At 36.3% G+C, this 24,782-nt stretch overlaps 1 protein-coding gene across 1 annotated transcript in view; it reads right to left on the bottom strand.

Moving 5' to 3' along the window:
- Positions 1–8,741: 8,741 nt before the first annotated feature.
- TSPAN8 (tetraspanin 8) overlaps positions 8,742–24,782 on the bottom strand; it is a 41,075-nt gene continuing 25,034 nt past the window's right edge. The window contains exons 8-10 of the mRNA XM_060193460.1: positions 24,131–24,265; positions 13,425–13,508; positions 8,742–8,919 (exon numbers count right to left, since the gene is read on the bottom strand). Of these exons, the coding sequence (XP_060049443.1) occupies positions 8,866–8,919; positions 13,425–13,508; positions 24,131–24,265 (273 nt within the window). The 3' untranslated portion in view covers positions 8,742–8,865. The remainder of the gene's footprint in view (positions 8,920–13,424; positions 13,509–24,130; positions 24,266–24,782) is intronic.

Raw genomic sequence — 24,782 nt, 5'->3', positions numbered from 1 at the left:
ATTTCAGGTTTATGAAAGAAGCCATAAAATTAATCATTTTGCTCTAGTCTCTAGACATAAAAATGTCTTAAACCTACACTTTAGCCAGAACTATTCCCTTGAGTTGAAAAGTTTGTTTATGCTCTAGAAAGAGTGTTGTACATTTGGTAACTTGCCCCTTAGCTTATTTTGTTCATTTCATACTCTATATTGGGTGTTGGCAAACATCTTACTGAAAAGATTAGGGAATGATTATTTTAGTACTTATGGGTCAAAGGGGCTATGTCGCAAGTACTTAAATCTGAAATTTAGCACAAGATTCATAAACAAATGTGTATGGTAGCATTCCAATAAGCCTTTTCTTTCTATGGAGGGAGCCTGGTGGTGTCACACCCAGCTAAGCACACATAGTACTAAGTGCACATAGTACTATGTGCAAAGACCCACGCAAGGATCTGGGTTTGAGCCCCCACTTCCCACCTGCATAGGGACGCTTCACAAGTAGTGAAGCAGGTCTGCTGGCATCTATCTTTCTCCCCATCTCTCTCCTCTCTCAATTTTTTTTCCTTTCTCCCTTTCCTAACCAAACAAAAAAAAAAAAAAAAAAAGGAAAAATGGCCACCACCAAGAGCAATGGATTCATAGTTCAGGAAGCAAGCCTCAGCAATAACCATGGAAGCAAATAAATAAATAAATAATATTTTTATGGATGTTGAAATTCACATTTTATGTAATTTCACATGACAAAATGTTATCCTTTTACTAATTATTAAAACTACTATTTTTATACTATGTGTGCTTAACCTGGTGCACCACTGCCTGCCCCCCCCCCCCAGCTACATATATATGTAATGGGGACTGAATTTGACTTGAAGATTTGAAGTTTTTTAACTTTTAACTTACCTTTAACTTGCAAGTCTCCAACCTAGTTAGGTTCTACTTTGATCTTCATTATAAATGTAGTATGACAACCAAGCAAAACATTCATGAAAATTAACTTATGGTTAGCTTCCTAGTAAGTATAAATTTGCTTAGACTTACTTTTAAATCATCAATTTATGGTTTAACTTATGAATAAATAGAAAGGTAACATGGTAATATTATGCACTGTGGGCATGCCCTCAGAATCTCGAATGCCTTCTTTTTATGCTAGTATAGAGCTCCAAAATACTAGACATTGAGTCTTTATTCAAGTTTTCACTCCATTATGTTGGATTCTCAATTTTGTTTTCTAACAGGTAAAGAACAGCAGTCAATTGAATGCAGAGAGAGAGAAAGAAAGGGGAGGGGAGGTGGTGGGAGTAGATAGCATAGTGGTTATGCAGGGAGACTCATGCCTGAGACTCCGAAGTCCCAGATTCAGTCCTCCAAACCACCATAATCCAAACTGATTGATCAGTGTGTAGTGTAGGGTAAGGAGAGATACTAGTGTTAAGAAGTGAGAAAGAAGGGATTGGGGAAAGAGTTGTAAAAGGGAAGGTAGCAGAGTAAAGACGAAAGATATTTCTGACTTCACAATTACATCCAAGATGATCCTCATCATCCTGAATTTCCTTTGTGAGTCAGAACATAATGTTTCAATTCTTAAAACACTGGCTTTCCTTTTCATCTGACACCACCCATTGATAAGATTACTAAAGGAATAAATGGAATTATTTTTATTTCCTGCGCCTTTTATCCCCATTCAAAGGGTCAAGTTCCTAGAGGATGGTAATAAGTGAACCATGATAGAACAGTTTGTGGAAATTTTTACTTGACCTGTAACTCAGTTTTATAAATAATTCTCAACAGTCATAAAATGACTATGCTTGAAAGATAATTGCTTACTGAGGCAGCAAATAAATCTTCCCAAGCAATCCATTAAGAATATTCACAAAAGACTTTCATTTAAAAGTGTAGCTTCTAGCTATCATTGGCTAATTTCATAAGTGTATTTTAGAAGTACACATTGTATGTACTCTAAAATAAAAGGAACTATGTTCAAGAATTTTATTTTATTTTTTTTACCCAAGAACTGCTTAGCTCTGGCTTATGGTGGTGCAGGTGGCTAAATCTGGGACTTCTGAACCTTTATTATGAGGGTCTTTTTGCATAACAATCTATGCTATCTACCACCCTTATTCTACTTTTTTAAAAAATGTTTTATTATCTTTATTTACTGGATAGAGACATCCAGAAATTGAGAGGCAAGGGGGTGATAAAGAGGGAGAAAGACAGAGAGACACCTGCAGTACTGCCTCACCACTCGCAAAGCTTTCCTCCTGCAGGTGGGGACTGGGAGCTCAAACCTGGGTCCTTGTGCACTGTAACATGTGCCCTCAACCAGGTGCACCACCACCCAGCCCCTTATTTTACTTTTTTATAAGAGAACATAAAGACAGGACATAGAAAGGTAGACTGGAAAAGCCATAATTAGAAAGCTACAAGGAAGAAAGAAACAAGTGTTTCAATCCCCAAGTGAATAAATTTTGATATATGGTAGCAAATAGAAGGTATTAAAGAAATAGCATATTACCTTGAAAATGGATAACTGGTTTTCATTAGATTCTTTAAAGGGCATAATTTTCAATGTTAGTTTCACAGTATAAAAACCAATTAATTCAAACTTTCAGGGGTGGTAGCTGGGCATTAAGATATTTTCTTGGGATAAGATATGGAAAGTGTCTGTTAAGCTTTAAGACTCACCAACTGATGCTATCTACTGAGTAAATGTTGGTGCCTACCTCAATTTCCTTTTCTATTTGTGATCTTCCATTTTTCAAGGATGACTGGATAAATTACCCTAATAATTTAAATTCTCTTACTGATATTGTCCCCTACAACCTTAGGTAATCCAACACTGCAATTTAATCCAGTGTCAGGAAAGTCTTATTTGAACAGTTGTTTTTCTTCGGCGGATTAGTAGACTCATAATTCCAACAGCATTTCTTCTATGTTTCCTCCCCTGACCAAAAAAATACAAGTCTCTAAGTTGTTAAACCAGAATATACATTACTACCTTTTAACCATGAAAAGGAAGATGTGAGAATAACTGGGTAGGGGAAATAGTTTCTGATTTTTATTGCTTAAACATATATTATTTCCAAGATAGCTTGGAAACTATATTTCCAAGATACTTTAGTTTTTAATGGTTGGCTACTTCCCAGAAAAGAAAACTGGTTCTTCCATCAGAAACTTGCTTTTTCTCTATAAGAATTTTTAGGTCTTTGTAAAGTCCAGAATCTTAAACCACTAAAGGTTAGTTAAGCCAGTATTTAAAAAAAATATTTGTATATTTAGCCAATATCACACAGAACCAGGCTTACAAATATGACTCACAATCCTGGCTCTAGCTTCCAGACCCATGGGACTCTGTTGTCCCCAGCTCAACAATCACTCTCTACAATTTAACACTCATTATACACATTCAATGATCATTTATTTCTCAGTATGTATTCATCTTAGTTTGTTTGACTTGACAATCTAAGCATTTTTTATTTTTTTAAAAAAGTCCAATTGTGGGTTAGTATAGCTTCCAGTTATGAATTTCCTTCATGTTTGCTTATTTGTTACATTCCTGGCCATTTTCATCTCAAATTTTGCCATGACCTCTAACCTGATTTCTAAAATCACAAATTCTGTAGAGAACACCATGTTCTATTGGCATTACTTGAAATAGTGTCACAAATTCTCTTGGAGATCTTGTGAGCCAGGTGCAATGTTGCATTAGCCTCCATTAGTTATTGCTCTTGGCCTTGCCAAAACTAATGTTCAGACTGTAATAAACAGACATGGCTTATTTGGGACTCACCTTGCCGACAGCACTGATAGACTCGTCTCTCTATTAGACTTGTACTGTTCAACATCACAGAGTCCCAGGTTACAGTTCTTGTTCCTTTCATTTACAGTGTTATCCCAAGTGGCTCAGTTTCTGGACCTTTGCCTGTCTTTTTGGTTCCACTACTTAACATGGTCACTACATAGCACTACTAGGGCTCAAGAGTGTAAGACATAGAACCCAAGGTCATTGAGTTTAAACCCTAGATCCATTAATTCTGATCGACTGACTTAATTCTGTGATTCAGTTTACTTATCTGTAAACTGAAGTTAATAATGTCTCAGATTGTTGTGAGAATGGAGGGAGCAAACAGGTGAATTCCTTAGAGCAGTACATGACAACAGTATGCACTGACTATATATTTGCAATTGTTATTGTAACTATCATTGACATTCAATGAAAAATCTTTATAAATTAAGAAAAGCTACCCTACCTGTCTTCAAATGGGCCAGGTGTATTAATAACAACATATAATTACTGAGTCACTAATTTATTCTAAGTACCATGCCAGAGTCTGGGAAAAACATTCAGTTTGGAGCTCAGGAGTAATCAAGAAGTTTATAATAAATTGGAAGTAACAAAAACCTAAAATACAAATACATTATATTTAAATATGCATTCTGAGAAAATGCAGATAAACAGATAAACAGAAAAATAAACTCAGTCTCTCCCCATATATGTGTATATGTATACATACATATATTCACAAAGGAGATAACATTTGATAAACATTGAAGGACTTCAACCAGATAGAAGTCAAGTCACTCAAAGTGTAAGGTACAACTCAGTAGTAATATGAAGGGAAAGAGAAGAACAGACAATTGAAACCCCGTGGGTGCATTTGGAGGGATGTCTGGAGATAAGCAGGGAAAAGTATAATTATTTCTTATCAGTAAATAAATAAAATTGTAAAAACAGTATAATAAAATTTTATGTTTTCAAATGCAAATATCAGAGACACAACAGAATATTTTTCTTTTCCACTCTAGACAGACTCTGTCACAGCTTAGGGCTGTTAGTAAATCAGGAAAGAGAAAAACCAAGATAAAAAAACATAGTTTAATATGGCAAAAAATATTATTCAACAAGACTTCAAAAAGGTACAGAAAATATTTACTACATATTTTAACATACCAAATAATAAATGTACACATTTTTTGTTTCACTTTTATAATAGTCCTACTATGAATTACTATTCTTTTTTATATTTATTTATTTTCCCTTTTGTTGCCCTTTTTTATTGTTGTTGTAGTTATTATTGTTGTTTTTATTGATGTCATCGTTGTTAGATAGGCTAGAGAGAAATGGAGAGAGGAGGGGAAGACTGAAAGGGGGAGAGAAAGATAGACACCTGCAGACCTGCTTTGGGGACTCAAACCCGGATCCTTAGGCCGGTCTTTGCACTTCACGTCACATGCGCTTAACCCGCTGCGCTACTGCCTGACTCCTGACGAATTACTATTTTTATTTGTTTGCTTGTTTATTTATTTATAAAAAGGAAACACTGACAAAACCGTAGGATAAGAGGGGTACAACTCCACACAATTCCCACCACCAAAACTCCGTATCCTATATCCCCTCCCTTGATAACTTTCCTATTCTTTAACCTTCTGGGAGTATGGACCCAAGGTCATTGTGGGATGCAGAAGGGGATGATCCCACTCATAAACAGAAATTGAGAAAGAAAAACAGAAAGGGAAACTAAAAGCAGGATTTGACTGAGTTTGGTGTAGGGCACCAAAGTAAAAACCCTGGGTTTAGGGTAAGGGTGGATGTTTGGCTTCAGGGAGGAGGGGGGGAATAGGATGGGACAAAGTCTTTTGGTGGTGGGAATGGTGTTCATGTACATTCCTATTCATTTGTAGTCATATAAATCACTACTTAATATGAGAGGGGGAAAACTGATTGCATGTCTCAAACTCTTTAATGCACAGACCATAGGCTGAGTCTTCGATATGTTGACTTTCTTAAAAGCTTAGACCAGGGAGAACAGAAGTAACCGGTGGCACAACTTTATAAAAATAATGTCAAAGGACATAAATTATGGTGATGTTGTGTATGATACAGCAAATCATAACAAAGGGATATTTCAAAATTAACCCAATTACCAAATAATGTGATTATAACAATAACTATCTATTGCCTTCTTAAATCCTAAAACAGCAAGAACCTCCCATTTCCATTATAGAGCCTGTATTTCCCCCAGTCCTGGAACCTCTAGGGTGGGGCTCACTTTCCTGCATGCTTCTCTCAATTCATAACAAATGCTATTGCATCCGCGATCCCAACCTAATGCAACAAGTACCATCTCAGCATGCTTCACTTCAGACTGTGTCCAGAGAAGTCAGGTATGGAATGTCAACCCTTCAGCTTCATTACTCAGGTGACACCTTTCCTTTCATAGGATTTTCTAATTCCATTACAGGTGGTTCACTTGCTAACAAAGTCCCAAAACCTAGATATAGACCAGCTCCCATGAGATGAATTACTCTTCTTAATTCACAGGTGAGGAACTGATCTTCTAAAGGATCAAGCAGCATGCCTGTGGTCATGTTCCTGTTTAAAGTGATTTCCAAAGAGCTAAATGCTCACATACTAAAATGCCACTAATATAAAAGATAAATGTGTTTCAGAGCCATTTGTTTCTTTCCAGTTAAAGCCCATTACCTTAGGTAGACAGCTATTTGAGGAGCTAGATCCTATCTCTACTCCACTGCCAAAGTTGTTAATTTCCATTAACCCCTTTATCTTTTTTTAATTTATTTTTTATTGACAGAGAGACACAGAAAGAAGGATACACATAGAGAGCAACAAGAGCACTGCTCAGCACTGGCCTATGGTGGTGCTGGGAATTGAACCCGGAACTTTGGAGCCTCAGGCATGAAAGTTATTATCTCCCCAGCCCAACTAATCCCCTTATCTATGACTCTTTATCCTTCTAGACTTGATGACCTATCTAATCAGAATGGTCACTTAAGATTATTTTTCCTTTACATGCTTTCCTGGTCCTATGCTGAAGTTAATACAATTTTGGTTACCAATGAAACTAACAGAAGTACACTCTAATTCTAGAATTTGTAAGAAATGTATGTACCTACATTGCATATCTATAGAAGATATTACTTACTTCTATTCAACATTGCACTAAAGTCCTAGTCAATGTGGTAAAGTTTTAAAGAAAAGGAGTAAAACTTCATAAGTATTAGGAAAGAAGAAATAAAATGGTATTGTTAGCCAATAACATTGTGGTATACACAGAAAATCTTTATTCATGATAGCTCCTAGGTGAATTATTAAATTTAATTAGTAACTTTAGCATGACTACTGGCTTCCAGATCAATGTAGAAAATTATACTTCCATAAACATTAACTTATCTTAATGTTTTTTTGAACTAATCTGTTAGAAGTCTTGGTTTTACAAATACTCATTGGACATATTCCTAGGTATCTCATCTGATTTTTTTATATATGATCATCATTTTTAAATGTTGTTTGTAATTTTTATAGTGGGTATATAGAAATAGAATTTTATGTATGCTGACCTCAAAGTCAGCAACCTTGCTGAATTTATTAAATAACTAAAATACTTTCAACAGCAAATTTCTAAGACATTATTAAGAGAAATAAAGGAGATGCTAAATAAGTGGGCAGCTGTACTATAATGTGTCAAAGTACATTTTAGCCAACACTTCTTTGTAATGTTTCTGATTATAAATGAGAGCTATATCAGAACATCTGGAAAATATGAAATCAAATAATAAATTTTTTTAGCATTACAACATCCCCAAATACATAATTTACATTTAATCATTGGAACTAGGTTTGCCTAGCTATAATTTTGTCCTCTGATCTTTTGTTAACCTAATAACCCAAACCCATGTCCTTGTGCATGGCAAAGTATGTGCGCTCTATCAGGTGAGCTATCACCCACTACCTGCTACTTCAGTTTTTTAAAGCCCTAATTTCTAGCCTTTGCTAATTTTCACACTGCAAATGCTCCCACTATGGTGAGTCCCAGGCTGTGAATGTAATGTCACTGAGCACAGAATTCAGAAGCCACATGTGTGCACACTCTGGCCTGTCACGTCAGTATGCCAGCTTTAGTACACTCTTGGGAGATGGCATGAAGCAGAATTCTGAGGTGCAGGCAATATTCTGTATCTTGGTCTGGACAGTGATTATATAGCTATTGAGTACTTTTCTTAAGCTCTGTTTCCTTTATTATGAAATTCATGGAAATGAAAAAAAAATTCCATGAGAACTGGAAAGAGAAAGGCATCTATAACCATTACATATTAAGAGGTACCAGTGATAAAAAATGGCTGGAAGGCAGCATTCAAATCCTCAGAACAGACAGGAAAAGAGACACCATTAGTAGTCATTGGCATAAACAGGAAAGATGTGGCAATGCACTTGAGCCACTGTCAATCAATTTTTCCTTTTCTTCCTCTTCTTTTTCTTTCTTTCTTTGGAGGGAGGGTTGCCAGAGCATAACTGGTCCACATTGACTGTTTCAGATAGGAAGAGAGACAGAGACAGAGAAGAAAAATATATCACAGTACCAAAGTTTCCTCAAATGCAGTGAGGACTGAGCTCAAACTTGGGTTGCACACAAAGCAAAGTTAAGTGCACTATCCAAGTGAGCCATCTTGCCAAACCTTGAGTCTTTTCAACTTGAGAATTAATTTATCTTATCATCAAAGGTTGGTACACCACCACACACACAAAAAATGTCTCTAAAAAACCCATATTCACTGCCTTAATGACCCATGACCCTTTCAATTAGAGAAGATTACTCCTCAGGTGACCTAGACTAATACTTTCAACACAGACCTTCCTGATACAATGATCAGACATAAAAAAAAAATCCACAAATGACAGCAATATTACTTTTGTTTGGGGTGAAAATGCACATTCTCAAATCTCAGACTCAGTATATTGTTGGTTTAGTTTAAAGAGACATTTTAATAGGATGATTACTCTTGGCATATTCATTATTCACATATTTATAATTTTCAAGCAAAATCATAAAGGGGATTGATTGACAATAGTTTGACAGCTCCAAGTATTCATTTGGCCCCAATCTGGAAGAACAGAATCAAGGAAAACAGCAGACCAAATACCTAGAAAATAAAATAAGATAAAATAAAATAATTAACATAGAATCTGATGCAGAACACTAGAAATGTTATAAACAAGAGAAAAAACATTATTTATAAAGGAAAGATTCTGGCTGACTTTTCTAAGTCATCTCTCTTTGAGATGAATCTACAAACTCCAACTGGGTAAAAAGTTATTGAGAAGCTTTTTGTTTCTGTGAGAAATTCAATAAAGATTTTCCTCTGGTCAATCTGTCTCTGATTTGCCCTATTTGATTTTGTAGTTGGTTGATACCAGAGCACCTGTTTCTTTCTTGAATACACACACCCTTTTGTATGGTATCTCCCTCATGGAACTTTGGGGAACTCAGACCTCTAGGGGCTTAATATAGCTATTGCTTCCATAAAAGGGTTATGATCATCTGATTTAAATCATCTGTATGCAAACCAAGGAATCTAGAATTTCTTTTACCACCATTTTAGGCATTACCAAGAGAAATTTGAAAAGTAACAAGAAAAAGTTTCTAAGTCTACAGGGAATATCTTCTTCATTCAGGAATTTCCTTTGAAATGAAAAAGCAAAGCTTTTCCCACCTTATCCTCTCTCCAAAGAGTGAGGGACCCCAAAACTTGCCCTAGTTAGTTCTGTAGTTGGTGACTTGAATTCTGTGACTTTAATCTAGAAATGACAGGGAGGACCTATGTACATTAAGACCTAATTTCCTTCCCATCAGCCCTGGTATGGGAAGACAGGAAGAGGGAGAGGAGTCATTTACGCTGAATCATCAAAAGTGCTCCTAGTGCTTCACAACTTTGAGACTCCCTGCTTAGTATTCTTTCCAGAAAATGCATTTCACACAAGAACTGCTGCTCAACATTTCTCCCTTATTAAAATTTTTTTCTGCATAGATAATGATTTTATAGTCAGAATGTTCTAAAAGTCAAAACTAAAATTTAGACTTCTTGCCACAATTCCAAGCTGTAAACATGGGCAAGTGTTAGGAAAGAAAAGAAAAAAGACAAAATACTGGAAATATGGCAATAACCACCTTTTACTATCACATACTTAAAATAAAAGGCCTTATTTTAACAACAGACTTGACAATAACACATTTTCTTCCATTTCAATGCCTCTTTAAAAAAAGTATTATTGTCTGCAAAAATAGTAAATTTAATTAATATAGTAGTAAACACGGTTTCCATATACTGAAGTTGTTTAAAAAGCACCAACATTCAGGGATTGGGCAGTGACACAACAAGCAAAGCAAACATACTATTCTTACTATGTATGAGGACTGGGGTTCAAGTCCCCTCCCCACATGCAGGGAGGGAAATTCAAGAGCAGTGAAATAGTGCTATAGGTGTCTCTTCTTTCTCCTCTCTTCTCTTCTCTTCTCTCCTCTTCTCTCCTCTCCTCTCTTCTCCTCTCCTCTCCTCTCCTCTCCTTTTCTCTCTCTATCTCTATCTCCCCCTCAACTCTTTCACCCTATGTCAACAAACAGAAGAAAGAGAGAGAGAGAGAGAACAAAGGCTGCCAAAAGTATTGGAATCTTGCAGGTACTCTGACACTTAACCCTGATGGCAAAATAATTAATTTCAAATCAATTTTTTAAATTAATTTGTTTGTTAGTGTCCAACAACAGATGAGTGGTTGAGCAAGTTGTGGTATATATACACAATGGAATACTACTCAGCTATCAAAAATGGTGACTTCAGCAGATCTTGGATGGAGCTTGAAGAAATCATGTCAAGTGAAATAGGTCAGAAGCAGAAGGATGAACATGGGATGATCTCACTCTCAGGCAGAAGTTGAAAAACAAAATCAGAAGAGAAAACCAAGTATAACCTGAAATGGAGTTGGTGTATTGTACCAAAGTAAAAGACTGTGTGTGGGGGGAAGTACAGGTCCAAAAACAATGACAGAGAGGGTTGTATTGTTGTGTTGAAACCTGAGAAATGTTATGCATATACAAACTATTGTATTTACTGTCGAATGTAAAACATTAATCCCCCAATAAAGAAATTTTTTAAAAAGGTAAAATTAGCATTTTCCTCTTGAGTTTAGCTAGATAGATATGGGAGCAGAGGGAGAACAACTTCATTACTGTTAAGAAATAAAGGGACAGGGGGTGAACACTAGTGTACTCAATGGAACCATACATGTTACCATGTGCAGCGGCTAGGGTCCAAGCTCCTGGTATTACCTGCAGCTGGGAAGTTTCAAAAGGAGTGAAACAGAGCTGCAGTGTCTTTCTCTCTTCCTACCTCCCCATTCCTTCTCAATTGCTCTCTGTCTCTAACCCAATAAATAGATAAATGAATAAATGAATGAATAAAATATTTTTAAAAGGAAATAATGAGACAACCTGATATTCCTGAGAATCTTTTGCAAAGGGTGGTTTGCCACGCTGTTTTACTTATTTTTTTTATTTACTGTATTGCTTTGGGGCATGCAGAGCACAAAGTTTACTTTCTCTTGAGCCTAATAGCATTAAACCATCAAATAACCACCACTCTTTTTCATAGCTAACTATGCCCACAGGCACCCACCAATCTTGACCCACAGTTGGTGTGTCTATTCCATAACAACCAAGATAAAGAGGCAAGATGGCTGATATTAGACGACCTACCTGTGACCTCATGCAGTACTCATCTACTTCTCTCTGTGCAAATCTAGCTCATGCATCAGATGAACTGGCTTATCATGATGGGAGAGAGCTGTGTAAAAACTTTTATAAATGCTGATGCCCCCTAGTTCAAGGTACACCTACTTCCTGCCCACCTTTTTTTTTTAAGGGTGTTCTAGTCTTTTAACGAAGTTTTCAACTTTGTGTATGTTTTTCCTTAGCCATATCTTTTCCCTTTCTTTCACGAAATAAATGTTCAATTCCTTATGGAGTTTGGAGTCAGACTTTAAAAAAAAATTATTTGAAAGGACAGAGAGAAATTAAGAGGGGAAGGAGAGACAGAGAGGGACAGAGAAAGACAGACACCTGCAGACCTGCTTCACCACTTGTAAAAACAGCCTCTCCCCTCAGGTGGGGAGTAGGTGCTCAAACCCAGATCCTTACACATAGTAATGTGTGCTCTCAAACCAGGTGTCACCACCCAACCCCTGGAGTCAGACCTTTTCACATTTCTCTAGGTTAAGCCCATATTCCTCCTTTTACTAAATAAATCTATATTCTGAGACATAGATATATAGATAAATATAGTTATAGATATCAAGTCAACCCATATCTGTGACTTTGGGAGAACTAGTGCAGTTTCCAATAGAGGGGATGATGACACAGAACTCTGGTGGTGGGAACGTTATGAAATCATACCCCTATTATCTTATAATTTTTAAAATACTTTTATTTATTTTTTATGGGATAGAGACTGAGAAAAACTGACAGGAGAGGGGGGAATGGAGAAGGAAAGAGACAGAGAGGCACCTGCAGCCCTGCTTTACCCCTCATGAAGCTTTCCCCTGTAGGTGGGGACTTGAACCAGGGTCTTCGTCCACTGTAATGTGTGCATTTAACCAGGTGCACCACTGCTTGTCCCCTTATCCTATACTTCTGTAAATCAGTATTAAATTACTGGTAAAATAAAGTTTAAAAAAAATCTCTATTCTGTGAAAAAAATCTTTTGTTTTCTTAAATATGGATTTGGAAAACAGAGTTGACAAACCTAAACATTAAGCAAGTAATAATAGCTGTAGGAGGCTGGGCAGTGTCGCACATACACAAGGGCCCATGTTCAAGCACTCAGATCCCCCCCTCAAGGGAGAAGCTTCACTAGGAGTGAAGCAGTACTACAGGTATATTTCTCTTTCTCCCTTTTCCACCTTGCCCTTCTGCTCAATTTCTGTCTCTACTCAAAATAAATAAGTAATTTTTATTATTATCTTTATTTATTTATTGGATAGAGACAGCCAGAAATTGAGAGGGAGGGGGGAGATAAAGAAGGAGAGAAAGACACTTGCAGCATTGCTTCACCACTTGCAAGGTTTTTTCCCCTGCAGGTGGGAACTGGGGGCTCAAACCCAGGTCCTTGCACATTGTAACATGTGCACTCACCAGGTGCACCACTACCCAGCCCCCAATAAATAAGTAAATTCATTGCTCCAGACTGACTTTTTTTCAGATAGAAACAGAAAGACGAAGGAAGAGAGAACCGCATCGGGATACTAAAGTTTACTTCAATGCAGTGAATGGCAAGTGGATGGATATATATTTTATAGACTGTATCAGAAATTACTTTCAAAGCTCCTTTTGAAATAAAAATGTATGAATATAAAATGATTTTTTTTCTCTTCTAACTATAGATGGAGGACAGGTTTAAGATGAAGGTTTTTTTACAATTTAACAAACAGTTATTTGACCACACTATTTACTATAAGTACATAGAACCTAGAAATCACACTTTGAACTAGGAAGACACACAGTGCCAGTACACCAACCAATTTTTAGTTTATCATAAATACTTGTTATAAGAGTTAATGAGCAGAGGAATGGTCTCAAGACTGCAAGACTATACTGTACCTCAATCAAGGCTAGTCCAAATGCTATTCCAATAACAGTGTTAATATGCTCTTTAATTTCCTCTTTTATAAGAGAAATGCATGTCTGTTAAAAATAAAACAAAATATAATGAGTTACTTTTCACCAAAATTTGAAATTAAGATTCCCCCCATTTGGATTAACTTTTTGAAATGATATCAAAGCGTACACTCAACACAAAGGCATTGGATTAATTTCTCTATACCATGTTCTTCCTGCTTTAAAAGATTGTGACTTGTTTGTACATTGGAAAGCATTTGAGAAGTAATTAATTTATTTTTGTCATCACTAGAGCTTCACTGCTTTAGAATTTTTGTTAGACAGATGGCAGACAAGTTGATAGATAAATTATGCGTAAGTAGGTAGGTAGATATATACATACATGCATACATACATAGATAAATATATACATACCATAGCACCAAAGCTCCCTTCAGTGTGATGGGGACTGAGTTCAAACCCGGGTAGGTCCCATGACAAAACAAACTCATTATCCAGGTGAGATATCTTGCCAGACCAGCAACTTCGTTCACTAATGTACTTAATTGTTGAATCTAAGGATCTTCATTTATAAATGATAATTTTACCCTAACTCAAATTATAACATTAGAGCTGTTGTCACCTTGACTGTGCAATTATTTAGGTTTTTAGTCTCTAAAAGAGAGTCCCTTGGGTAGGATTTCAATGAACTACAATGCTGATTTTAAGTTAAAACATTTTTTTAAAAAAAAAGTTTAATAGGGGCCAGGAGATAATTTACCTAGTAGAGTAATGCAGCCCTGATATACACAAGATATCCTGGCCAGAACAATATATGAATACAACGGCACTAGTAGAAACTCCATTCATGGTGGAGCTATGCTATACCCCTCTCTACTTCTTTATGGAAAAAAAAGACCCATTTCATACCATGCATGTGCAAGGTTCCAACAAAATACACACACACACACACACACACACACACACACACACACACTTAGGAAAAATTCTAAATATCAGAGCAACTTTTACCTTAAAAAGAAACAGAAACTCATTATCATTATGTCCACTATTATGCTGTTACTTTAGATTTAAAAGGTTTATAATGTTGCTGTCTGCCACATTTTTTTTGTTCTGTTGTTCATTAATTATCCCTTAATAGAGCTGTCCTGTGGTTTGTATTTGTGATTAATATTTGGAGAATTTCACTCTCAAATAAAAGGCACTTTCTTTGGGAAAGAAAAACGTGTGTGTGCACTTAAATCTAGTGATAAGCATTTAAAAAAAGTAAATGCTATATAATAAAAAAATGTGTGGATCTAACATTGACTGTTCATCATTCATCCAAATCGGCAATTCATCATGATCTTCTGGAAATCTTGTGAAGCTTTGGGTGTGAATCATGGTACCACATGAGCATCAAAGGCAGTTCTGTGGAAGGTGGGAGTGCAGAGCTCAGCAAACGTGTTCAGGTCTGAGCAGTGGCATGGTGGATTCCATGCAGAAGGAGAGCCCACGGGAACTGGGAGCAGGAACCAGAAGGGAGCTCTGCCACATTTCTGGAAGCTTACCCAAACCAACATGCAACTCAAAACTTAAACTTTGAACAATTATAAACCATATGGATAATTCTTAAATGGAAAAATATTACACAGTGTAATAGTGCTATTGTCTGGGTTGCCAGAAAATGTATATCATCCTTTCATAAGAGGATTGCCTCATATGTGGAAATACTATTTGTTAAATAACATTAATGTTCTCCATAAAGGTTTTTTTTCTCCTTGCTTATTTGATCTAGATTGGTTTACTATGCCATTTAGGATAGATCATGAGATTAATTATCCTATCAACTGAGTCACATTCATTATACTTGAGTTTTCTCCACTCTCACCTCCTAAACAACCAGGTTATCTTGGCAAAAGGAACAAAAAACTGAACTGTAGCTATGCCCTATTTTCCCAGACATTTTGCAGACGACATAAGGCAGATGGAAGTATTTTATGAATTTATGACCTCCCTTTTGGGAAACTGCCACAGTTATCAGTCTATATTCAGATAAAGTATGTGTGAATTTGGAATAAATCTCTCTCCCTTTTTTTTCTTTGTTATATATATAATGTTAAACAGCAGTGGCATTTACTAATTTCTTCATTATGCTAAGGAGAAACTACATTCTGTTATACCAGATTCACTTCTGCTTTTTCCTTATAGATAATGTGTTCTTAAGATTAGGCAGGGAGGAATGCAAAAAGTAAGGACAAATGGTTTTTAGTGATAGTATTCGGACAATGAAAATACATGGTAACTCGGTAGTTTGGTTGATAATTTCTCCCCTGTGAATTATTTTAACTACTTGGAAAAGCTATTCCCAACTCTCCTTCAGAACAGAGTCTATTTAATCTTTATAAGAATAGTAAAGGAGATGTTATATACTCATCTGGAGAGATATAGCTCCTGAAATATTTTCCATCTCCTAATAGCTAGGTTACCTCAGTAACATGAAGCAAAGCTAAGCTGAAAATAATTTTCAAGTATTCCATTCAATCAGTGTAGCTTTGATGTATTTTTCAAATAGACTGTTTTTTTTTTCTAGGGGATCCTAAATTGTGTCTGGTTCTAAGAAGGGTCTGTCTGACACAGAGGGGCATTACAGAATAGAGAGAGGGAACAGTGATAGGAAATGTGATATTCTGAACATGTTTCTTCCAGATAGAAAGAACAAATGATGAAAATCCTTGTGGTAAAGGAGAGTCTCAAGTCCTTTGGGAATATATAAATTAACCCTCAAAAACTGTGAGTTAGATAAGGTCCTATAGGACCTGTGCCTGCCTCTGCCCAAGAAATAGTAATTGTTCAATGGACTAAAGTTGTCTAACTCTCTCTCCCTGATTTAAACATCTGCTTCTGAGTGCAGACACTGCTTTATTTGGGAATGGATCTCCAGTGACCGCAAAAGGTCTGTTACATAAGAAGTAGTCAGTAAATATGTGGTAAATTTAGCAATTTAAAGGAATGTCATATTCTTTTCTCTCTTTTTTTAGTCCTATTTATTTATTCCCTTTTGTTGCCCTTGTTTTATTGTTGTAGTAATTAATGCTGTCATTTTTGGATAGAACAGAGAGAAATGGAGAGAGATGGGGAAGATAGAGAGGGGGAGACAAAGATAGACACCTGCAGACCTGTCTCATCCATTGTGAAGCAAAGCACCTGCAGGTGGGGAGCTGGGAGCTGGAACTGGGATCCTTATGCTGGTCCTTGAGCTTTGTGCCACCTGCGCTTAACTGTGCTACTGCCTGACTCCCAGGAATGTCACGTTCACAAGTGAGGTAAGTATGTCACCCACAGTACATAAAAGATAAACCTAATTTATTTATTTTTTAGGGGACACCACCTTATGTATGCATCATTCCAGGGTGTTTTTTCATTCAGAGACAGGCAGTGACACTATAGCACCAGAGTGTCCTCTGTTACCACAGGACCTCCCATGTAGTATTGGCCCATCTAGGTGGCCCATGGCCTAATTTTTTAAATTGACTTTAAATGTCTTTGGCAGCTTCCCAATTAGAACAACAACTAGCTGAATTGATAGGTAAACATAATATTCAGAGCCAGAACTCCAAAAGGCCAGTCCTTTCTTTGTATATTTATAATTTCTCAAGAAAAAGTCTCATGTTAGAAAATATTTTTATCTTAAAAATTAAAGTGAAGGCTCTCCCCGGTAAACTAGGAATAGCAAAGAGGATTGCCTGAGAATGCAACAAGAATAGACTAGGATTACTTTGGGAACCCACCAAGTCATGGGTGAGTGTAAACACTTGTGGCTCTTGGACAGAGAGGGGCTTAAGGAGAGATTTCTGGGGCTAAATGCGGTTGGTTGCCAGTTGAGGTGCCACTTTTGGTCTGAGTTTTATCAACAAAAATACTGCTGAAGAGAGGAGAATAGCCCCTAAGGCTCATCAATTGGAACTGTGAGTCTCCATTGCTACTGTCCCTTGGAGGCTGGAGCAGTAGCAGTGAGGCCTTCTGCTGACATGTGGGGGTGGGAGATGGGTAGAGAACTGACAGGACAACTCAGGAGAAGATATATACTCCCAGTGGTCTGGAGATGGGGATGTATAGTGGGAGCCTTTCCATATTGTTCTCCTGATGAATTAAGAGACATGGTGTATAACTGCCTCTGAATTCAATGAGTAAAAATAGGATTTGTTTAGAAACTCACAGGGCCAAGGACTGCTGCCTGGCTCAGCTCTGACTGCTGACAGAAAGGTGAATTGGGCCTGGGTCTTTGGACAGTTGGAGTGTGGTAGTCTCTTTGTTATCTCTCCTCCATCCTGTTTTATCTCTTGGTTATGAGTTATTAAGATAAGCAATCTATTTATCTATTAAAAAGCCCTCAGGCTCTCATAGCCTACAGGGAAGACAAAGAACATAAGAGAGGTTAACAGCCATAGTGCTTCCCCTTAGGAATTAAGATAACATTGAAAGAACTGTTAATTTCCACAAATGTGAATTCTTTAAGTATCTTACTTAGACACAAGTCAACCCAGGCAAGTGTGATTACTGGATTGAAAAGTACTGAGAGAGGGACTTCATAACATACCATATGTGATGGTTAAACCAAGAAGAAACATTAGAAAATTGAACCAAGACAAAAACTCAGATAAAAGCCCACAAAAGGTAGAAACACATAAGAATGAGGACAACATCCAAACACCAATTGAAGCATTTGTCACAGGAGTGAGGAAAGAGTTTGAAAGTAATACCAGAAATGGGGAAACAACAAATAAGACTCTGAAAGAAAACACTATCTGAAGGGAATTAGAGAGCTGAAAGTGTTTCCACTTTCAGCTGAGCTAAGAGCACAATTAGCTGAACAAGCCAATACAGTATCAGAACAGGATAACAAAATAGTTGAGCTTCAGAAAACAACAGAGTGGAGAGAGAACAGAATAAATGAAGCAGAAAGCAGAATTAGCAAGATTGAGGACGAATTAGAAAAAACTAGAAAGAAGTAAGAGAATAGGAAATACTGAAAACAACAATAGAGACATATGGGATGACTTCAAAATAAATAATATATGCATTATTGGCTTACCAGAGGAAGAAAGGGAGGGGAAGAAAGCATTCTACAGGACATAATAGATGAGAACTTCCCTAGTCTAAACAACATAAAAGATATAAAAGTTCAAGAAGCCCAGAAGGTCCCAAACAGAATTAACCCAGGCTTAAAGAAGTCAAGACAAATCATATTTACAATGAAAATAATAAGGGAAAAAAATCATGAAGGCTGCAAGAGAAAAAAAAGGAGTCACTTACAGAGGAAAACCCATAAGGATTAGCAGCAGATTTCTCCACACAAACACTACAGGCCAGAAGAGAATGGCAAGATATCTATCAAGTGTTCAATGATAAAGGCTTTTAACCAAAAAACACTGTATTCTGCTAGAATGTCATTCAGACTAGATGAAGGAATAAAAACCTTCTATAATAAGCAAAAGTTGAAGGAGTCAACAATCACCTTCTGTGAAAGACATTCTGAAAGGTCTCCTATCAATAACCAGATCAAGATAAACATGCCATATATCAGAACACTTTAAAAGTCTACAAGAATGACATTAAAATACCTTCAATCCATAATATCAATAAATAAATAAATGTCAATGGTCTGAATTCAATGGCACAGAGTAGGAATATGGATCAGGAAACACAATCCAACCATATGTTGTCTACAGGAATCCCACCTAACTTAATAAGACAAAGACTCAAAGTGAAAGGATGGAAAACTATCACACAAGCCAATGGAGCACAAAGGGGCAGGAACAGCTATTCTCATATCTGATGTAATAGACCTTAAAATAAATAAAATTTAGAAAGACAGAGATGTTCATTTCTTAATGCTCAGAGGTTCAGTCAATCAAGAGGACTTAAGTTATTAATATCTACACATCCAAAGAGAGTCCATCTAAATACATCAAACATCTACTGAAAGAGCTACAGAAATATATTAATAGCAACACAGTAATAGTATGGGATTTCAACACCACACTCTCTCAACTTGACAGATCATCTAGGCAGAAAATTAATAAATAAATGAGGGAACTAATTTAAGAGATAGATAAACTAGAACTTTTGGACATTTTCAGAGTCATTCACCCCCAAGAAAATGGAGCACATATTCAAGTTCACATGTTTCATTCTCAAGGATAAACCATATGTTATGCCACAGAGACAGTGTCAACAAATTCAAGAGCATGAAATCATCTCAAGAATCTTCTCAGGTCACAGTGGAATTAAATTAACACTTTACAACAAACAAAAAAATTAGTAAAAGTCCCAAAATATGGAAACTCAACAGTACACTACTTAACAACTACTGGGTCAAAGAGGAAATTAAGAAAGAAATCAACATGTTTTGAAAATTCAATAAAAATGAAGACACGAGCTATCAAAATATTTGGGATATAGCTAAGGCAGTACTTGAGAGGGAAGTTCATAGCCATACAAGCACATAGTAGGAAACAAGAAAAAACACAAATAAACAACTTGATTGCACACCTTAAAGACATAAAAGAAGAAGAACAAATGAACTCTGAAGCAACTAGAAGGACTGAGATAACTAAAGTTAGGGCAGAAATAAATAACAATGAAAATAATAAAATCATACAAAGGATCAATGAAGCTAAAGACTGGTTCTTCAAAATAGTAAACAAAATTGACAAACACTTATCCAGACTCACAAAAGAAAACAGGGAGAAGACTCAAATAAATAGGATTGCAAATGAAAGAGGATATATCACAATAGATACCACAGAAATCCTACATATACTGTGAGACTTCTATGAACAACTATATGCCACCAAGCTAGAGAACCTGACAAGTTCCTAGATACCTACAAACTTCCCAAGATTAAACAAAGAACTAGAAAATATATGAACAGGTCAATCACAGACAAATAAATTGAAACAGTTATCAAAAACTTTCCCTAAAATCCTGTAACAGAAGGTTTTACAAATGAATTCTATAAAACCTTCCAGGAAGAGTTATATTATCTCTACTTTAAAAACTCTTCAGGGAGTCAGGTGGTAGTGCAGTGGGTTAAAGTGCACATGGCGCAAAGCGCAAGGACTGGCATAAGGATCCCAGTTCAAGGCCCCGGCTCCCCACCTGCAGTGGAATTGCTTCACAAGCGGTGAAGCAGGTCTGCAGGTGTCTATCTTTATCTCTTCCTCTCTGTCTTCCCCTCCTCTCTCCATTTCTCTGTCCTATCCAACAACAATGACATCAACAACAATAATAACTACAACAATAAAACAGCAATGGCAATAAAAGGGAATAAATACATATTTTAAAAAGTATTAAAAAAAAAAACTCTTCCAAAAGACACAGTAATACTTCCTTCCAGCTTCTATGAAGCCAACAAAACTCGGATACCAAATGCAGACAGGGATACAAGAAGGAGGAGGAGGAGGAGGAGGAGGAGGAAGAGGAGAAGGAGAAGGAGAAAAAGAAGAAGAAGACTACAGACCGATAACTCTGATGAACACAGAGGCTAAAACACTGAACAAAATTCTAGCAGTATATTAAAAAGACTGTTCATTATAACCAAGTGGGGTTTGTTTATCCCAGGGATGCAGGTTGGTTTAGTATACATAAATAAATCAATCTGATCCACCACATCAATAAAAGCAAGACCAAAAACCACATGGTTATATTAATAGATGTAAAGAAAGACTGAGAAAATCCAACATCCCTTTTTGATCAAAACACTACAAAAAAGGGAATATATGTAAAATTCCTCAAGATGGTGGAGTCCATATACAGCAAATCTACAGCCAGTATGATACTCAGTGGTAATAAACTGGAAGCATTCCCCCTCAAAGCAGGTACTAGACAGGGCTGCCCACAATCACTATTACTATTCTACATAACGTTGGAAGCTCTTGTCATAGCAATCAGGCAGAAGAAAGGAATTGAAGGGATACAGATGGGAAGAGAAGTCAAACTCTCCCTATTTGCAGATGATATGATAGTATACATAGAAAAACCTAAAGAATGCAGCAGGAAGCTTTTGGAAATTATCAGGCAATATACTAAGGTTTCAGGCTACAAAATTAACATACAAAAGGCAGTGGCATTCCTCTATGCAAATATTAAGTTAGAAGAAGTTGAAATCCAGGAATCAATTCCTTTTGCTATAGCAACAGGAATAATAAAATATCTAGGAATAAATCTAACAAAAGAAGTGAAAGACTTGTATACTGAAAATTATGAGTCCCTATTCAAGGAAACAGAAAAAGACAAAAAAGAAGTGGAAAGATATTCCATGTTCATGGGTTGGAAGAATTAACATCATCAAAATGAATATATTACCCAGAGCTATATACAAATTTAATTTAATGAATCCCCATCAACATCCCACCCATTTTTTTAGGAGAATAGAATAAAAACTATAAATGTTTGTCTGGAACCACAAAAGACCTAGAATTGCCAAAACAATTTTCTTTAGAAGAAAGAACAGAACTGGAGGCATCACACTCCCAGATCTCAAATTGTGTTACAGGGCCGTTGTAATCAAAACTGCTTGGTATTGGAACATGAATAGACATAATGACCAGTGGAATAGAACTGAGAGCCCAGAAGTGAGCCCCCACACCTATGGACATATCTTTGACAAAGGTGCCCAGACTATAAAATGGAGGAAGAAAAGTCTCTTCAACAAATGCTGAAAAAAAATGGGTTGAAACATGCAGAAGAATTAAACTGAACCACCATATTTTGTCAAACACAAAAGTAAATTCCAAATGGATCTAATTGGATATTAGACCAGAAACTATCAAATACTTAGCGGAAAATACTGGCAGAACTCTTTTCTGTATATATTTTAAAGACATCTTCATTGAAATGAATCCAATTACAAAGAAGATTAAATAAAAAATAAACCAATGGGACTACATTAACTTAATAAGCTTCTGCACAGCAAAAGAAAATACCACCAAAACAAAGAGACCATCCACACAGAATAGGACCTGCGTAAGGATCCTGGTTTGAGCACCTGGCTCCCCACCTGCAGGGGAGTCATTTCAGGAGCAGTGAAGCAGGTCTGCAGGTGTCTTTCTCTCCTCCTATATGTCTTCCCCTCCTCTCTTTAATCAACAACAACAACAACAAAACAACAAGGGCACCAAAAGGGAAAAAAGAGCCTTGAGGAGTAGTGGATTCCTGGTGCAGGCAGAGCCCCAGCAATAATCCTAAAGGCAAAAAAAAAAAAAAAAAAAGTGATTTCACCATTTTCAGCCCATCTTGGATGGAGCTTGAAGAAATTACATTAGTGAGATAAGTCAGAAGCAGAAGTACAAATGTGGGATGATCTCACTCATAGAAGTTGAAAAACCGCAAGTACCGGCTTAAGGATCTCAGTCCCAGCCTCTAGCTCCCCACCTGCAGGGGAGTCGCTTCACAAGCGGTGAAGCAGGTCTGCAGGTGTCTACCTTTCTCTTCCCCTCTCTGTCTTCCTCTCCTCTCTCCATTTCTTTCTGTCCTATACAACAATGACGACATCAATAATAAGAGCAATAATAGTAACTACAATAAAACAACAAGGGCAACAAAAGGAAATAAATAAATAAATATTGAAAAAAGAAGTTGAAAAACTAGATCAGAAGGGAAATCACTAAGTAGAACTTGGACTGGCATTGGTGTAGGGGAGAGGGTTCAGGTCCTAGAAAATAATAACAGAGGAGGATCTAGTGGGGGTTGAATTGTTATGTGGAAAACTGAGAAATATTACACATGTACAAACTACTGTATTTTACTATCAACTGTAAACCATCAATCCCCCAATAAAGAAATTTTTAAAAATAAAGTGAAAATATAGACTCCTTAAAGTTACTTTTAAAGTACTCCTTAAAGTACTTAAGTTAAAATAAATAAAATGACTGCCTGGAAAATAACAATGGAACTAAATTTGTTGTTAGAACACGATATGTATATTTGGAGTTCCTGATTCAATCCCCAGTCTGCATATCCTAGAGTGGTGTTCTTTTTTCTCTTTCTCTCTTCCCCACTTTTTTTTTCTTGTGAAACTCTTTATATTCCTTGTGAAATAAAAAGTCTTTAAAAATAAGGGAAATAAATATTATATTCAGAAAAGAAACTTTTAACTGTTAGCTTGTGTTTTGCCTTCTCCTACAGTAAAAATATTTCTTTGATCTATTTTTCTGTATTAAAGTTTTACTTGAAATTTGGGGGGCAGAGAGAACCAGAGTATCAATGTGGCACATATAATGCTGAGGATCAAACTTGAGACTTCATACTTGAAAGTTCAATGCTTTCAAGTTCACTGAAATGTTCACTGCATCTTTTAGACCACTTTTTTTACCGGAGCACTACTCATCTCTGACTTATGGTGGTGGTGGGAATTGAACTTGGGATTTCAGAATCTCAGGCATGGGAATCTTTTGCATAACATTATTTTATTTTCTCCCAGACCCTTTTTTGATCCAATAAAACTGAATTTAAATGACATACTCATAGAAAAAATAAAATAATTTTATATCTGTCTTTAATCTTAAAGATTTTAGAGAGTTAATTCCTAGGACTTTAATATCATAGTTTCCATTGTAATTGCTACATTTAATTTTCAACACACTTTAATTATTTAAATAAGTAAATACACACAATTTCTGTGCCAAAATTAACTTAGTTCTCACCTGGCTGTATACATGTTTTCTGTCATAAATTGTACAAGAATAGGCTGTAGTAGCTGTACATTCACATGACGTAGAAATGTTTTCAAAATTATGTCCCCAGTCAGCAGCTCCATTGATCAAACCACAGCATTTAAACTGTTCAATGAAAAATAGATACGTAAAACAGTAACTAAAGAGGACACAGTAACATAATACATTAAATCAGACTCTTCCAAAAACATCTTAAATGGTACTTACGTGAAAATACCATGTAAATCACCTCAACCACCTCTGAAGGCAGAAGTAAAAATGAAGAAATCATTCATTATTCTATATATGTATGAAGGAAAAAATAAGGTTGCAATTGCAAATGACCAAGAAATGTGAAGAAAAGAGGACAAATTCACCATCTGCTTTTTAATCACTAAAGAGAAGAGTAGAATATGTTCTACATATCCTAGATTTTAGCAAAGTAATTTCTAAGCTCACAAAAGAGTCAAAATCTTTTTTAGAGACCTTTGGATCAAAAGATATGAAAGATTCTAAAACCATAATTCCCAAAGCAAGTGGGAAATAAGGAAAAAATAATAATTTCCACCTCATAATTGTGACTCCATTTAGGAGAAAAGAAGGAAAAGATTGAAAGGCATGTAGCTAATGAGATGGGGATACT

This window comes from Erinaceus europaeus, chromosome 7, assembly GCF_950295315.1.
Source record: "Erinaceus europaeus chromosome 7, mEriEur2.1, whole genome shotgun sequence".
Classification (NCBI taxonomy): Eukaryota; Metazoa; Chordata; class Mammalia; order Eulipotyphla; family Erinaceidae; genus Erinaceus; species Erinaceus europaeus.
The sequence above is the reverse complement of the archived record's forward strand: the minus strand, read 5'-3'. Positions and strand labels throughout refer to the sequence as shown.